Here is an 18,060-nt window from a genome sequence, read left to right as displayed (position 1 = left end):
GCAAAAGACCGCAAGTAAAAACTGTTGTGACGCAGATAGATGGGTCAAGAAGTACCACAACTCCAAATATGAATTTCTGAAGAGGAAAACATGGTAATTCGCTGGCCACATCAAGCCATAAGCAGCAGTACAGAGTAAAGCTCGAGGAGGCCAAGAGGCAAATGCATTGGCATCTCCACCAGATCCTTCGGCTCTCAAATTCCTCACGTATAAAATGGGGGCGCAAAGTTGCCAAGATCAACTAGAAATTCAACTGTTTACTGTTTTTTGTGCCGTACACCCACTGGAACATGCTAACTTTGTATGGACTTAATGCTCTTCTATCTTCTTCAGGTCCTTCATGTTTGTGGTGTCCACACTGCAACCAAAAAAAGAAAAAAGAAACAAAGCATCTCTTAGCAGGCAGGCGCAGCGCACATATATAATAACAATATCGCAAATGTGTCCCCATGGGAAATTCTGCGACAACTAAATATAAATTTCGGGCTACACTTGATGCAAAGTTCAAAGCTTGATTTTTGTTGAACTTATTTAGCATATTCAGTTCTAAGTTGGTAACTATGTGCTTTTACCATCAGTTTTTTACCCCCACAAAATAGAAACTGCTAAGATTGGAGCATCTAACCAGCAAAGGTTATTCCTACTTCCTTGATATATAATAAATGTAAACAAGCGCACTAGATAAACCTCTTTTGGCTTTAATCTTTAAATAAACTCATCTGCCCTCTGATAATGCTATTAAACTACAGAAGCTGGAGTGTTGGCAAACTGAGATCTATATGAGGAAATCAATAGCTAACAATTAATCAATCACCCAGCAGGCAAGCCTACTCCATGTTCCAACTTCCAAACCATCGGTATTGTATTATGACCCAACACTAAACAACTTGATTAACTAGGCAAGGATGTTCTGATTCCTTCAGCAAATCTACAGCTGTAATATCATCGTCGATGTATTCTGGGAATTCAGGCACTTGTACTTTGAAGGGCACCAGCTATTTTCTTAACTTCACTATAACAAAACTTACTAATTGTAGCTCCACCATTTCAGCAGTCCAAGTAAAAGAACAACACATGAACAGTTAGAAAATAAAGAAAAAAAAAACCTACGTTGTTCCATACAGCGCAATCTTTTGAATTTTTGAGACATCACTTCCGCTTTGGTTGTCCTCAATAAATATAGTCAAGCTGGAATGAAGAAAAAGGTCATCACAAAAAAAAAGGCAGGCTTGCACCTGCACTGCACTCGTGTGTTGGAGAGAAATGAACATACCTGCGAACATTCTGGAACTTGACATACTTAAGCTGCACAGGCTTACTCTGCAGAAAGAATGGCCAGGCTCATCACTTTGAGGTAAGACATTGATGAAAATAGGAACTGTAGTCAAATACTAAATTATCATCAAGGAAAAAAAATATAAAATCGAGTGGCAAAACTCAGGACAAAAAGATACCTCTGCTAAATGATTGGAAGACAGGTCAAGACTGTCACTTGGTGGATAGTCATTGACATTGCTGCCATCAATTATAGAAACTTATATCAGCCTAAAGAGAGAAGGCAGAACGCTTTGAAAAGTTAAGTCTCAATAAGCTTTTAACTTCCAGAGTTAAAAGCCAGTATACCTGAAACCCATATGCTCTTTATTGGAGAAGAGTTTAATTGTTTTTGGGCCTGCGATGACCGAATATTAGAGTTGTTTGAGAAAGCATCACAATCCAAAAGAAACAGTGGAAGTACATTTAAAAAGTGGCTAACTTTTAGGCATCAGTTAGCTCATCCAGTGCTATGGATAAAGAAGCATAAACAAAGTGTGGACGAGAAGCTTTTGCACAAGACGAAAATGGATGGGATCATGGGAGGATCAAAACTGGTAGCGAATCATAAGAACTTAAAACTTCATTTAATCTCTACTAAATGGATAATTTTAATAATAAATTAATGTGTTATGCCATAGATGTAACATGATTATCTGGAGTTTGAACAAGCGGACACCTATGCCGTATAAGTGTCTAAACAATCAAAGCTTTTTACCAACACTAGCACCAAAATTAACAATTTGTCTATGTAAGCTACACAGTAATCGTGCTCTGACAGTTAGCACTTCAGACCCAGTAAGTCATTAATTATCGCAAAAAATGCAAGATAACTGCTTAGATTTCACCATATAGCTATATTGACATAAAGATCCTCATACAATTAGTACTAGATCAGACACATAAGCCTTAGATGTTTTAGGTTTTCTAGGCAAATCCCCCCCCCCCCTAAAATTTCCAGCATTAAAAGCTAGTTGACGTAAATGTTACTGCTCTAATTGAACTCATCTATACTAACTGTAAGAAATGTTTTGCAGTAAGTATTAATTATACAGATGTCTTGCTCAGCTAGGTGGCACGGTGCTACTCATCTGTGCATAGCCAAGGGTCTGGGCTGGAACAGTGATTAAACTCACGAAGTAATCTTAGGGCCACTCAGTTTCGCTGTTTTAGCCGAGCGGCCCACTGGATTGCCATTAATTACACAGAACAGTATTAAGACCACATTTAGGGGAGTAATCATGCCACAGCTAGTCAACTGAAAGAAATAATAACCTTGGCCTTTTTGATTTGGCCTAAAATGAGAGTACGCAACTTCCATCATTCAATTAATCAATGTACTTGAACTCTAGCATCCATGCATAAAACCCTAACAGCAGCAGGGGTTGAAGATCTCACCGTCTTCCTCGGGGCCTTTGAATAGGGCGGAATGCAGCTTAACCACCTGCATGAAGGGGATGTGGATAAGCAGCTGCTCGTCCGAATCACTGGCCACATACAACCCATCGTCATCCCTGTAACCCTGCAACCACCAAGCAACAAAATGCAATCGCCATCAAAATTCGCAGAAGGGAAACCTTGCTAACAACATCGCGATCCGATCGATCAGGAACAACACCAACTTCTACTCCCAACTAACGAAACCCTAGATAAACAAAGCTTCTAAAAGAGAAAATTCGAACCACCCCACTAAAAACCGCGCAAAAAAACCCTCTAAAATCCTCGTTGCCGGAAGGGGATTGAGACCGAGCTAGGGTTTGCACGGGGGGAGAAGCGGCCGGGCTACCTGCTTGAGCGCGTTAACGATGCTGTGGGAGGGGTCCTGGTTGAGACACTCGACGCTGCTCCAGTCGATGAAGTCAACCAGATCCACCTGCCCGCGCGGCACCGGCGTCGCCGGGACGGCGGGAGCTGGGGCGGCGGCAGCGGCGGCGGGGGCGTTGGTGGCAGCCATGGCGCGAGACTCCGACCCGTGAGATCCTTGCGGCTGGTGCGGTCGGGCTGTATTTTAAGTAAGCGGGTTTCTTTCCGTCCTCGTCATTTTGTTTCGAATTTTTTTTTGAGAAATATAATTATTTTAATAAAAAATCGTAAAATTAAAGGTCGTTAGTTGAAAATTATAAATTTAGCTCTCTGTCAAACTGCCGTAGTTCGATTGGCCCATATCAATGTACAGCATGCAAGTCTCGTAAAAGGTCACAAAGTTTACTCTACCTACTTCTACTTCTACTAGTCTGATAATTCTTATCGTTTAGATAATAAAACGATCTTCAAAATTTACCTTTGACTATAATGTTCTATTAAAATAAATTTTTACTTTTTAGAAGATTTATCTATCACACTCATCTTTTTTTCTTATGCTTTACTTAACTTAAAATCAGAGCTGATTTTGAGATTTTTCATCCTAGCTTATTTTTCAACCTTTGCTTTTATATCACGAAGAACACATATCTAAAAATTTACTCAAAAGTTATTTTTTATTTGTAAATATATCATTTCATTTTTTCTTTGAAAAAACCAAATGGCAAGGCTCTATACATGTAAATTTTTTCAAATGGCAAGGCTCTATACATGTAAATATTTTAAAATTTATTAATAGTCAAAATTTTAGCAATGATCATATGTTTGTAAAGTTTTAATCATTTCAATGATCGATTTTTAAATTGATTAGATTTTCTTTTTAAGCATCTAGTTCCCTCTGTATAGACATACACTACACATAAATATGATAATGATCCAGTTCAGAACATGGCAAGAATTTCAAGGCATCCCGTGGCTTACAACCAAAATTATTAGTCGAAACTTGATGCACACTTGTATAGTACAGTTGGACGTGAAAACCTCCCTGATAAAGACCTTGGGAGGGCATGCAAGCACAAAATTTTCAGCCTCCACAAAAAGCATTACAGTTTGATGGATACTGTTCTGACAATAGCTTCCATGAGCATCACGCAGAAGGCGTTTATGGCCTTGCAATCCGTCAGGACTCTGGCAACTGTAAAAACGGAGGTAATGCCTTGCATCAGCCATCTAAAATGGACAAAACCATAAACATGGGGTAATAAAAGGACTGCATGATGATGGTAAAAATGTAAGCTGCAAACCTAGAGAGCCGAAAAGGTAAAAACGGGCGCACTTAAGACTTTCAGAATAAGCAAATAATGGTGGTGCTCTTCAATTTGTATACTCATGCTCTGTTCTTTCTTCTGAATCTTCTGTTTTCTCTTGCTTAACCTCCTTATTTTGAACCCGCCACAAGGTAACTGTATCATCAAGACAATATTCAAGTCAGCGTGAACTATAGTAAGTCTTTAAGTATATACAAGATGAATTGTTCAATTCAGAAGTTTACTTGGGCACACCACTCATTTTGTATCCCTTTGATACCCTTGATGAAACATAAGAGTGCAGGAGCATAAGAATGCTTCGTCCAAATAACATACAATTATCAGTACTGTTTCACATAATGGGCTTCAGTTATGGTGCACTTAGACAGTTAGAATACTGTCTATTTGTACCCACACTTCCCAAAAGGAAATGTTGAAGACTACTGTACATAATTTAAGTGTGAAAGAGGATTGGCCAAGGCGCTATAGCACAAACAAATTAAAACAAATATGTTACTTAGGCCTACAGAAGCACAAGAATGGTTGGTCCAAGAAAAATTCAGTTCATCACATCATGGGGATTTGATGCTACTTTCCATTTTTTTTATCCATAGTTTCTGAAATGATATGATGAATATAAAGATTAATGTAAAAAAAATAAAAAAAAGAAGATTAAGTCAAGAAAAAAACCCAAACTATTAACATACAACATTACAAAGATAATTTTGTTGAAAATAATCAACTTTCTAACAAATATGGTAGAATAAAGACACATTTTAGCATTATGCATTATGATAGAGCGTCAATACATCACACAAGTTCTGTAAAAGAAGAAAAAGGTAAAAAAGATGTCTTCTGAGAAATACATGATGATGTGCAAAAAAGGAAAAAGGTCACTCACCATCTCATCAGCTGGAGATCTTTGTAGTTTCTACGACCCTCATAACACATATTATGAGGTTGGTTGATAGTACATGCCATTCAACTCTATGGCAATACACATAAAAATCAAATTACATGCCTGCTATTCTTTTTTGATGGAATTTCCTGAGAAAACCACCTGAAAATGTTGTCCCTCGAATAGTGCACAAATATAGAGCTAAAATGTCAGCTGCACAATGATATGCATGTGATTGTACACTAATACAAGCTGGTCTCATGACTCTTAATCTAGACCCTCCAACAGTATGTTGCTTACATTATCGTCATCCACTGTGTGGTTGACTTCATCAACCTCAGTATGGTCTGCTTGACCAATGTTGCCGAGCAAGATACTATGTGTCTTTGAATCAGGTACCCACCCCTTCTCTATCATTTGATCAAGAAACCTACATGCCTCACTCTTGAAGCCTTCTTTAATAAGGCCATAAATAATAATGTTAGATATTCTGGGGCTCATCATTCCATCTATATTTGCCACCACTAATAAACTTTCTGAAACCATATTAAGTAAAGAAGACAATGCCATATCAGGAACTAGCTGCTCAAATGTCTCTTGGTCAGGAATAAAACCATCCTTCACCATTTTGTTAAACAAGATAGCAGCCTCAAAAATAGTTTCCTTGGTGAGGAAACAATGCAAAATACAACTGTATGTATACTCATTCATTAGATAACCTTCCATTAGCATCTGTCCAAAGAGAAGTAACACGTCCTTCTTCTTCAAATGGAGTAGTGCTCGGAAAATTGTGTTATAAGTCGTAAATGTACAAGAAGTACCAGAGAAAACAGCTAATGAACGCATTTTGATTGCCTCACGAATCATTCCATCCATACAACTCTCTTGAATTAACACCTCAAGTGACTCACTGGAAAGACTGCAGCCTCTTGTACAGTGATATTTAAAAACCTCAGCTGCTTCTGGGACCTTGTTCATGTGGCACAAGCACTCTACCAGATGTGATAAAGTTTCTGAGTTCAAGGATAACTTGCTAACATCCAACCTTCTGAACATATCTAAAGCATTCTTCTGCAATCCTAATTTGCAGTAACAAGATACTACAGAAGAGTATGTGCTCTCATCAGCTGTAAAAGAGGAAACTATCATTTTACAGATGAGCTCAGAAGCTCGTCTGATGTTCCCTTCATTGCAGAACTGAGTGATAACTATATTCCATGAGTGATGATTAACCAATCCTCTGCTGTGTAATTCTTTAAGATAGCTAGCTGAATCCTTAAGTCTTCCTTTTTTACACAATGATCTCAGCAGTTCATTATATGCTTCTATCTCAGCAACATCATTTTCCTCAAGAAAGTTCATGGCTTCGTGGAACTGGCCCAGTGTACAGTAGCAATCGACAATTTCCACAAATGTACTTGTAATTGGAGCATGGCCTGATGCTACCATCTCGTTAACTGTTGTGACTGCATCATCCAATAGTTGATTCTCACAGAAGCATCTGATCAAGGTGCTATACAAATACAAATCTAACTGTAGTTTATCTTCTTTCATCATTTGATGCAGTTTTCTGACCTCCCTCAACTTATTTAGCTTACAGAACAAGGGCAGAACTTGAACATAAAACGAGCTATCAGGGATGCATCTCAGCTGCAGCATCTTATCAAATAGGTTCAACGATTCATCAGCTCTGCCATGGGAGCAAAGTGCTGTTATGAGTATCTTGAATGTATGAATATTAGGAGTACACCTCTTCTTGGCCATCCTATCAAACTGAGCCAGTGCCAGGTCTAAATGACCAGCTTCACACAAGACCTCAATCAACCAATTCAAAGTTTCCACATCAGGAAGGACTCCAGCCTTCACAACCTCCATGTAACCACGCATGAACGATCGCAAGCCCCTCCCTTCCTTAACCAAACCACACAGCACCGCGTTGCAAGACGAGACAGACAGCCTGATATTACCAGAGCTAGCATGCTGGATAACCAGCAATGCTTCATCAAAGCGGCTTTTACCACTCAACAACTTAAGTAAATCGTTCATGACTTTCTCCAATCCAGGTACATCCAATCTGACCATCTCCTTCAGGAAGCCGCCTCTCTCATCAAGGTTCCCAGCATCACCGAGCTTGGCAATCATAGAGGCGTATGTGTCAACCGTGTGAATGGGCATTCTCTGATATGAAGCCCATCTGAAGATCCTAAGGGCCAGGTTGAAATCTGAAGCAGAATCAAGGATATGGGCTAGCCTCTCCGGCTGGGGATTGCTCCTGAGCGATCGGATCGCGGAATCGAACTCGGCAGAACCACCCCCTCTAGCGCCGCCGCCGGAAACACGAGAAGCGGGCACGTCTGAGCAAGAGGAGCACACCATCCTGCCCCACAGCAGGTGCGGCCTCGCAAACCACATGCGAGACTGGACCTTCAGCGCCATGAAGGCAGCAGCTACATGGCGAGAGGATGAAAGCTACGCTGCCACCAACGTAGGAGAGCTCATCGCCTGTAGCTCGCGCTCGCGCGTGCGTGGGAGGAAGCGGCGGGGAAGGGAAGGTGGCCGTGAGTTACCATGGACGACGACGACGGGGGCAGGGGGCGGTGCCGGAGTACGGCCACGGCGGCGGCGGCGGCGGCGGCCGGAGTGGAGGTTGGAGTAGGAGATTTCGGTGGGGGTGAAGACGAGCAGGTTTGGTGGGCCCATGGGCTTATACATTAGGAAGGAAAAAAACTGGTATGGGCCTTTTTATTTGGGCTGGATTTGTCAAAATCCCAGCTTTGGTATGGGCTCACAAAAAAGTATTTCATTTTTAAAATCTGAGATGTATTTCATTTTTTTAAAAAAAAAGTTCCATACAAATTTTCTAGTAATTGAAGGATCCACGTCTTGCCTACTTCAATTTCTTGTTATTGTAGCAAATCAGTGCTGAACAGTAACTAGAATGATGTGTAGTCATATGAGCTTACATAGTTAAATATCAGCGTGCACCATGGCGAGCTATTGGAAACCATCGCAGGAAAAAAACATTGAAGCATGTCTATATTTTGCACGTCGCAGATAAGCTCAGCTCATCATCTGATACGAACACAATCTTATGTTCCACGTCTCCATGATATCATTGGCTCTACCACTATAACACAGGGGTGATTATTTGACTTATTTAGAGAAAAAAAATTAAATGTTATATTTACAAATAAAAAATATGTTGTAAATAAAAATTTTATATACATGTTCTTAGTGATTAAAAAAATTAGTGATTAAAAAAATAAGGTTAGAAGATAAACTACGATAAAAAAAACTCTAAAATTTATTTCAAACTTAAAGTTAAATTAAATTTTAGCCTATAAATATGAGCAAAAGCTACAAGATGATGCTTTAGTTAGCAATGACTCGGAAAGCATGTTATAGATGTGCCATATACTCGCTATTTAGCATGGTCAACATCGAAAGCTCTAAGTATCATAGTTAGCTGATAAGATGCATTGATGCCATGATTAATAAGAGATAGAGAGATATCACTCTCGTAAAGCTCTTTGAATAATGTCTCGATCCCTAAACCAAAGTGGCCACATATTAAACTGCAGCAAGCTCAATTGGATCAGTGGCATCAATTGGCCGTTTACTCTCAGTTCTGGCGTAGTACAGTGAGGACACTCCACTGACATGCTGAGATGAGGATGGGACCTAGCTTCATTTGCACTGTTCTTAATTCTTGGTTAGCTTTGTAGGCTTCAATGTGGCCTGCTACAGTGCAACTGGTCCTGCTTGCTGTACCACCACTTTGTATTTGCCTACTTGATTGCAAATTTCTTCAACTACTTCGGCTGCGTTCGGTGCAAATTCTTACCCAAGATTTCTTCGTTTTCGGCACACGTTTCCTGAATTGCTAAACAGTATATTTTTATAAAGATTTTCCATAGAAAATTGTTTTAAAAAATCATATTAATCTATTTTATATTTTTTAATAATTAATTAATCATGTATTAATCTATCACTGTATTTTTCACGCCGGCTAACTAACTCTATCCTCACCCCAGCTGAACGCGGCCTTCATCTAACGAGAGTTAGGGTGATTGTTTGGCCAGTATATTTACAAATAAAAAATAATTAATATATAAAAATTATAAACACAATGTACCGGTTACATAAAACGATCATCATCGACTAACAGAGTATCAAAACCATATTTTAACACGGTTTTTACTTCATCCGATGAGAGCTGGGGGTGACCGCTTAGCTGCAGTTGGTGAGTCTTCGGTGGTTGGGCACACGTCAACCATCTTGGAAACGGCCTTCCTCGTGGTTAACCTCTTCCGTTCCTACTGACGCGTCCCAAAGAGCAAAACCACCGAGCAGAGAAAAGAAGTTGTTGCAATGGATGGAGCAAGTGATTTGCAGAAGTTATCACGAAGCAGCCGTCGTCAAGTTGCATGAAATTTTCTCCCTTCTGATGGAAGAGCAGAGACCTTATTATCCCCAGCCTGTGTTAGTGTCATGCAACCTATCTTTTATTTTTTTTTTTTTTGCTTATATGGTAACATTTGAATTTTCAACTCTAAATTTAAAGTTGATTTTAGAAATTTTTTATCAAAGTTTATTTTTTAAGATTAGATTTCAGATCGCTAAAAACATGTATATAAAAATATTGTTTATAAATTATTTTTTATTTATAATATATCGTTTGACTTTTTTTAATAAAAAAACTCAAAGAATCGCCAGGCCAAACGTCAAAGAAAGCTAACTTTTAAGAACAAAAAAAAAAACTGCATCTTATCTGATACTATATGATTTTTGTAGATATGGATAGATAGAATATGGCCTCTACGTCCAATGCGGGTGTAGCAGCCATCTGATGCTATATGATAGTGTTTAAAACTTTTCTGCAGGCAATTTGCTTGCCTACTCCTATTAATTATGCTGGCTTTGTGCCGTTTATCAGCTGGAAGTATATAGGCTTACCTAAGCTTTTTTTTTCGCGCGCACGCTTCCCGAACTGCTAAACGGTGTATTTTTTGCAAAAACTTTTTATAGGAAAGTTGTTTTAAAAAAATCATATTAGTCAATTTCATATTTTTTTAATAATTAATAATAAATTAATCATGTATTAATCTATTATTTCATTTTCCATGTCAAGTAAGTTAACTTACCATGTCTTAGAGCGAACACAGTCATAGTACATCTAGTAGCTAGAGCATGCATTTGTGTTACTTTTATTGAATTTTAGGTGGAGTGCATGATAAAATGATGAACTTGAACTGGAGTGCTCAACACATTTTTGTTATATATAATGTTTATGCTATTTTTGCAACCTGGTATTACATGCGTAAATGAGTCATCAGAAACTGAATTATGCAGGGAGGGAAGGGAGCCACATGACCCATCACCAGAACAATATCTGAGCTGAAATAATATCCAATTACAGTTCCTATGAAGAGAATAATCTCCAATGATAGTGGCGACCCCTTTGCATAATAATTAAGAAGCATTCTAATACTATTTGGTCAACACACATGCAACAGACATGAGTAGAGCAGGGAGACTAGAAAATTGGGAGAAATTAGCTGAAATGGCCATGTCAAATACTTAACATGCATGCATGCCAAGATAATTTAAGGTTTATAGGAACATGCGTCTCCATCATCAACCGCACATTAGCTCAAATTAGCTAATTTAGGGTCGACACAAATTAGCTGAAATGGCCATGTCAAATACTTAACATCCATGCATACCAAATGCAGCCCCACAAATCAATATTTCAACAGATTTTAGATATGTCTCCGATTATCTTTTGATTTTCTAGATATAATGCTCAGATTATCTCATAAGATACTAATTAAAACCATGTACTTTAATGGATCACAAGCCGTAGGCACAGAGATATTAAAATGCGGCGCGAAATCATTAGCGAAAACGAGAGCAATCTCGAGTCGATGTGAGATCCAAAGAGCCTGACATGTCACCAAAAGATGCTGCTGCTGCTACAGTGAAAATATTGAATAGAGAAATAATATGATCCATTATATACCTCGTAGATATATTTATAGCGTATATAAAATATAGAAACTTAGAGTAATTAATAAATATTCTATCGTATTATCTTTATCTCATTACGTGATCTGTATGTCTGACAGCTACCTCTTCTGCTCTGATGTACAACAGCCAGCAAGTCGAAGGTCACGTCAGAATCTGATGCTACTGGTTCTGCGCCGGGGAGTGATGTGAAACGCATCCAGAGATCATGTGAGATCAGAGAGCAAAATTTAAATCCCGCTGCAAGAACTAGGACGAGATTAACAAGGGGATTAGAGATGGCTGCCTGTCTCCAACTACCTTACGTACTGCTGCATGTTTGCATCACTATGCAATTATTTTGGTTTGAATGCTTGCTCACTGAGATATTTATTTATTTTCGAAAGGATAACTACCATCTGAAACAAAGATACTACAGTACCAACAACAGACAAGCTATTATTTATATCTAATTATCTTTAACTTGTTTATTGTTTTGTTAGATATAATCTCTGTATAGATTTCTGATCAAGCATGTCAAGCTGTCAACTACTGGTAGCTAGCTACTTTTTGCAATTACACCTTTTTTTTAGATCATGCGATCGCAAAATTTGATAAACGGTACCTGATTCATTATCATTCGTTGCTACCTCAGGTTGCAAAGTAGACAAGGGCAACAGAGAATTATTCAAAGGAAAAGACTGAAATAACAAAGTTGCATGATCTGATACTGTGATACAGCCTAATAACATATGGCTCTAAATCTTTTCAGAAGTAGACTCTAATGCCTAATCACTATATGAAACTAATGGCCTTTGTCACTGACCAATGCAGTGAATAGCTGAAGAATTCAGAAAAGCAAAGCTGCCTGCCTGAATGCACACAGATTGTGCCTTTCATCTGTTCCAAGCAGGAAGTATCCCTGAAGCTTTCTTTCATCGTCAAATTCGTGCAGGCGACACACACAATTTTTTGGCCCTTTCTGTCGATTGATTGGGTCGTGCGAGCATGAGCAGAGAAGAAGGCTTAAACAAAGCAAAAGGAGCAGCACAAGAGTGGCCAACAAACACGGGGAATAACTAGAGCTAAAGCTAATTCTCTTCTCTTTTAATTAGTTAAATGAAAAGGCACTAATACTGGGTTTTTTTTAAAAATGCCAATGTTTGCCCTTGTCAGGGCCATCATGTGATTGGGAACTAGAAACCATGTTTTAATGTACTTGATTTGAAAACCCACCAAAGAACGACGTGAGTAATCAACATCAGCGAAAAAGACAGCATCTTATGAGATATACATGCAACTATCCGCAATATAAGGTTTAAATGATACCATCTGCAACATAAGATCCTAGTACATACAAGTCACATATATATCACAACTGTTAACTCTGTTAGTGCAGGTTTCTTCGAGAAAAGCGAGTTCAGTTAGACAGTTTTTTTTTTCAATCTCCCACTGTTTTTCAGGAAAAACACACACACAAGCATAGAAGAGAATGTGTTTCCTCAAATTACATACTTCATCCGTTTTATATTTAAGTAACTTTAAGGTTCTCATAAGTCAAACATATTTAAGTTTATCCAAATTCATAAAAAACATTAAATATATTTATATAGTAGTAGTATATCTATTCAGTGTTCGAAATGCCGTTACTTCATTTCGTTCTATTTACTCGTCGTTTTAAACAAAGCCACCGTCACTAAAAACAATTTTGATCACTATTTTCTACTGTAATATATATATATATTGTATTAAAGTAAATGAAAGTCAGTTTAAAACTCCGAATGGGTACAAATTCCGAAGCAGATAAGCAGCGATACAAGACGTGAAGATAGTGTTGATTTGTCACTCGGTGCAAATTCCAAATTTGACCATGTCTTCGCAGTGCACAAGCAGGTGGAAGCCTGGAGCCTAGTACTGCATGGCATACGGCCAAGTTGATACTAGGTAAGAAGCAAATGGAACCGCTCCTCTCCTCACCTTGTCACACACAGCCACACAGGTCACAGGCCCTACAAAAATGTGAACAAAATCGTCAAGAAGGAAATCGCAGGGCGAAGCAGTCAACCATGCGTCCGTGCTAATGATGCAAAGATTAAACAAAAGGAATTAATTATAGGTTAGATGGTGAGTCGATGATGCACACACGCATACTTACACCAACGAACAGCGAAAACAAAACTAAACCTTTAAAAAAACAAGTGGAAAGCCCCAAAAAATCGCCTATATAAGCAGAATTAAACACACGGCAGAACGCGTACTAAACACAGATTAGCAGCAGCACTAGTACACAGTGAACATACGAAGCACTGAAGCAGTAGCCACCTAACATTGTACTGCCATACGCGTTGCTGCATTGCATGGCAAGAATGCGCGTCTCGGCGGCGGCGCTGTTCGTGGCGGTGGTGGTGGCGTCGCCGCTGCTAGCCGCGTCGCAGCAGCCGCCGGCGATGGCGCCGGCGGCGAACAACTCGAGGCTGGAGAAGGCGTACGTGGCGCTGCAGGCGCTGAAGCGCGCCATCACGGACGACCCCAAGAACCTGACGCACAGCTGGTGCGGGCCGGAGGTGTGCAACTACTTCGGCGTGTACTGCGCGGCGGCGCCCGACGACCCGTGCGCGCGCACGGTGGCCGGCGTGGACCTCAACCACGGCGACCTCGCCGGCACGCTGCCGGAGGAGCTCGGCCTCCTCTCCGACCTCGCCGTCTTCCACCTCAACTCCAACCGCTTCTGCGGCTCCCTCCCCGACTCCCTCCGCAACCTCCACCGCCTCCACGAGATCGACGTCAGCAACAACCACCTCTCCGGCTCCTTCCCTTCCCAGCTCCTCTGCCTCCCCGACCTCAAATACGTCGACCTCAGGTACACCTATACACGTACAAACATACGTATATTATACATTATACGATAAAAAAATGAGATTTGCTTCGGTCCAACGAAAAATACCTTAAGGTATAGGTACCTCGCGATATCAAATTTAACAGTGTACATCATATTCAGCTAGATCCAATGATAAAAAATGATTTAATATCTCGAGATACTTTTCGTCGACCGAAACAAAGCCCTAAAAAATAGTATTTTTACGATGGTGTACGTACGTGAAGGTTTAACAACCTGTGCGGCGAGGTGCCGGCGGCGATCTTCGAGAAGAAGATAGACGCGCTGTTCATCAACAACAACAACTTCGACTTCAAGCTGACGGAGAGCTTCAGCAACTCGACGGCGTCGGTGATCGTGCTGGCGAACCTGCCGAAGCTGGGGGGCTGCCTGCCGAGCAGCATAGGCGACATGGCCGGGACGCTCAACGAGCTGGTGCTCCTCAACAGCGGCATCTCCTCCTGCATCCCGCCGGAGATCGGGAAGCTGGACAAGCTCACCGTGCTCGACCTCAGCTTCAACAGCATCGCCGGCGCGCTGCCGGACACCATCGGCCACATGCGGGCGCTGGAGCAGCTCAACGTCGCGTACAACAGCCTCGCCGGCGAGATCCCGGAGGCCATCTGCGAGCTGCCCCACCTCAAGAATTTCACCTACTCGCACAACTTCTTCTGCGGCGAGCCGCACCGCTGCCTCGAGGTGCCGCACGTCGACGACCGCCAGAACTGCATCGCCGGCCGCCCCGACCAGCGCTCCGGCGAGGAGTGCATCGCGTTCCTGCACCGCCCGCCGGTGCACTGCGACGCGCATGGGTGCATCGCGCCGCTGTCGCCGCCGCCGCCGCCGCCGCCGCCGATGCACTATGCTCCTCCTCCACCGGTATACTGATCTGCGGTAAAACTGTAATTGTTGCAACTGTTTGCTGCCTTTGAGATGTGAGGAAAGGTAAATCAGCAAGTGTATACATAAGGTATATTACAGTAATCTTTATTTTTCTGAAAAGAATGCAATAATGGATTGACAGATTGCATTGCAGAACCCAACTGAATATGGCACATTAAGAGATTATCAGTTTTCCATATGGTCTCTTCCAAAGTTTATTTTATTTTATTTTCATGTTCTACAATTCCAGTACTACATACATGAATCATCTGTCAAATACTTAGAGCTGTGTCAGATTTCATCAGTTAAGAATTGGATCTGGGATGCAGTTAGATTAGGGACCATGCTATGTCAGAATTCAGTCCAACAATAGGACCACCACTAAAGTAGGAGAGCACAAAGAGAAAATAAATGGAAAAATGATTACCAACTTGCTCTGTACTCTGTAGAGGTTAAAAAAAGATGACTATGCAGTTCGATTAATACTAAGTCAAAAATATGAACATTGGGAAATTCATGGAAGCTAGTACCTAACTTGAAGCCATCTGGCAATTAACATATCAACCATAGCCCACGGTCAAAATGTTCGGTCTAGAAAGAATACATATTCTGGTCAAAAAAGGAAACTTAAAAAAACAGATGATAGAGGAAATTGAAAACACAGTATACATTAAGCAAGATTCTAGCTCAGGCACACCAAATGATGAACAACAGTAAGGGCATAAATGCATTTGATAAAGATTGGTCAAGGGGGAATTAATAAAAAGCAAGTTCTGCTCATGGATTCCAGCTACGAAGAACGCCTTCTTTCCCTTTGGTTGATCGACAACATCACAAGAAACTTCCCTTATCTGTTATACTGGCTGGCTCTAGGCAGGTTGGGGTTCCTTTATACAAGCCACTTCAGCTCACTCTGTCCATATAACTTTTAATTCATGTCTTATTCACACACATCAAACCGTTGAGATTATATCTAGATAACTGAAAAGAGTATAATGTACTATGTCCATGTATATCCAGTATAATAAGCACATCAATAAATTCCCAATGATGAACAACATCCATAGGTAATTTGAAGATGATTCTGCTGACAGCAAGAACATATGCACTATGATTAAAAATACAAGCAATGAGATCGGTCACCTCGACAGCTTTCTGTCGATCCTGTAACGTTGTACATTCTCTCCGTTTTTTTCTTAATATAGTTTGGTCGGCCTTCTTGCCGAGCCGGCAAAAAAACAACAACAAGCAATTAGAATCGAAATTAGAAACAGAGTGGTCATGCAGCATGGCATGGTGTGGCTGGCCTTTCATCAGATTGTTGAGTGTGTGACAGACAGACAGATGTTAATCAAGCAAGAATTGGACAAATTTGCAGATATGGAAGATGGGAAATGAAAATATAGCGATGAGGATGACTAAGCCATGTTACGCATCAAGAAACTAAGCCTGTCGTACCAAGTAAAACATGCAAATTGGCATAAAATAATTGAAAACCAAATCTTACTTCAGCATTCTTACTGCACAATTCAGTTGATCAGCTGTAAAAAGGTATATATCAAATTACCAAATTATGTGATAATCAAACCCTTAAGGTAGCAGGTAACCAAATGCAGTGTCTCTGATGGGAAATCAAGGTCTTATTGGTTAGTTACATGAGGTACAGGCAATCTAATCATATCTCAGCATGTATTAATGGTGGCTTTCATCCTAATCCTAAAAGGCAAACCTGCTTCAGTGATTCTTATTTTCAGTCATTTAAACAACGTGGTTTCTTGATCTATTCATTCCATAACATGGTGATGATGAAGTCAAAGTGTTACAGTATTGAGTAGCAGAATGTGAGGTCTGAACATTCGTTATGACTATTTCTAGTTGTGGTCAGTATTACAGCGATTTGGTAGTAGGGCAGAGGCTAGAAAGAGATATATTACCAACCTAAAGACAGTTTCCTAACCAGCCAATATCATAAAGGCTAGGTCTTTGTTGAAGTGTTCATCTCATTAAATAATACAATTGATCTATGGACAAGTTTTCAGGGTTCCCCATGGTATCAATGAAATTTAAACAAGCATAGCAACTTCACTACATACTGCTACCTCCTCATATCATAGTTTCATCACCACCCGACCAAATATAAGATGGTACTGGTACAATGGAGATCAATCAAAATTATGCGTACCAATACAAGCAGCAAATATAACCTACAAAATCACGTCACACGAAAAATGCAGATGACCCTACAGGACAAGTATTCAAAACTTTGAACAACGAAGTCCTTGAATCGGCATTTGCAGCCAAGTACTTGAAGACGTGAAGCAGCATATGCTTTGGGATTACCATCTTAGGTTTCTTCATGACGCTCTCGGCTCTCCTATCAGTTTCAGGGTACAATGGTGCCCCTCAAAACGCTTTCAGTATCTTCCATAACCAATTAACTGATGCCATCATTTAGTTTATGTTCTGTAGCTTGATCTGATTTTTGAACTGTTACCAACTTCTGTACCACTGATAGAAAAATCAACATGACTCAGCTTAACAGCTTATTTGACCTACTTAATTTCCTAATAAATTGGGTATCTAAGGATCATAAGCTCATCCATATTCATCAGAAGTAACACTTCACATTCAGCAGCTGAAATTGCAAGTTGCTTTTATCAGGCTAATGACCTTCCAAGGAGGTGGAGTCGTGTACCAAAACAGTAAATTATTTTATTTGGAATAATTTTTAGAGAAAATATTCTACTATCCCCAGTTATCCCGTTCGGTATCTGATCTACCTCCATGGCAAGACAGTGTGATGATCTTCACTTCTTGCCTGGAAGCAAATCATTAAGCTAGGAAATACATAGAAATTTCATCATAAAGTGGTAAAATGCCTGCTCCTTCTGGTGTTGTTTTTTTCATGTGCAAGAGTAACAGTGTCAACAATTGATTAACTGGGGAAAAAGACAAGGTTCAGATGGCCCATTTTAGCA

The 18,060-nt window shown here is 40.2% G+C and overlaps 3 protein-coding genes across 3 annotated transcripts; 1 reads left to right on the top strand and 2 right to left on the bottom strand.

The window, feature by feature from the left end:
• Nucleotides 1-42: 42 nt before the first annotated feature.
• LOC102709724 (PITH domain-containing protein At3g04780) lies at nucleotides 43-3,307 on the bottom strand. Its single transcript, XM_006650660.3, has 7 exons — nucleotides 3,101-3,307; nucleotides 2,713-2,836; nucleotides 1,624-1,672; nucleotides 1,455-1,515; nucleotides 1,274-1,320; nucleotides 1,111-1,188; nucleotides 43-358 (listed from the first exon to the last, which is right to left on the bottom strand). Exons 1-7 carry the CDS (start codon nucleotides 3,266-3,268, stop codon nucleotides 310-312), a joined length of 576 nt encoding a protein of 191 aa, XP_006650723.2. The 5' UTR covers nucleotides 3,269-3,307; the 3' UTR covers nucleotides 43-309.
• Nucleotides 3,308-4,011: 704 nt separating this feature from the next.
• Nucleotides 4,012-7,952, bottom strand: LOC102709447 (pentatricopeptide repeat-containing protein At3g53700, chloroplastic-like). The gene is made up of 3 exons (XM_006650659.3): nucleotides 5,323-7,952; nucleotides 4,419-4,577; nucleotides 4,012-4,309 (listed from the first exon to the last, which is right to left on the bottom strand). The coding sequence occupies exon 1, from the start codon at nucleotides 7,753-7,755 to the stop codon at nucleotides 5,587-5,589; it is 2,169 nt and encodes a 722-aa protein (XP_006650722.1). The 5' UTR covers nucleotides 7,756-7,952; the 3' UTR covers nucleotides 4,012-4,309; nucleotides 4,419-4,577; nucleotides 5,323-5,586.
• A 5,627-nt stretch (nucleotides 7,953-13,579) lies between these two features.
• Nucleotides 13,580-15,274, top strand: LOC102719098 (leucine-rich repeat extensin-like protein 6). Its single transcript, XM_040522147.1, has 2 exons — nucleotides 13,580-14,185; nucleotides 14,428-15,274. Exons 1-2 carry the CDS (start codon nucleotides 13,683-13,685, stop codon nucleotides 15,086-15,088), a joined length of 1,164 nt encoding a protein of 387 aa, XP_040378081.1. The 5' UTR covers nucleotides 13,580-13,682; the 3' UTR covers nucleotides 15,089-15,274.
• The last annotated feature ends 2,786 nt before the right edge of the window (nucleotides 15,275-18,060 follow it).

This window comes from Oryza brachyantha, chromosome 3 (genome assembly GCF_000231095.2).
Source record: "Oryza brachyantha chromosome 3, ObraRS2, whole genome shotgun sequence".
Taxonomy (NCBI): domain Eukaryota; kingdom Viridiplantae; phylum Streptophyta; class Magnoliopsida; order Poales; family Poaceae; genus Oryza; species Oryza brachyantha.
The sequence above is the reverse complement of the archived record's forward strand: the minus strand, read 5'-3'. Positions and strand labels throughout refer to the sequence as shown.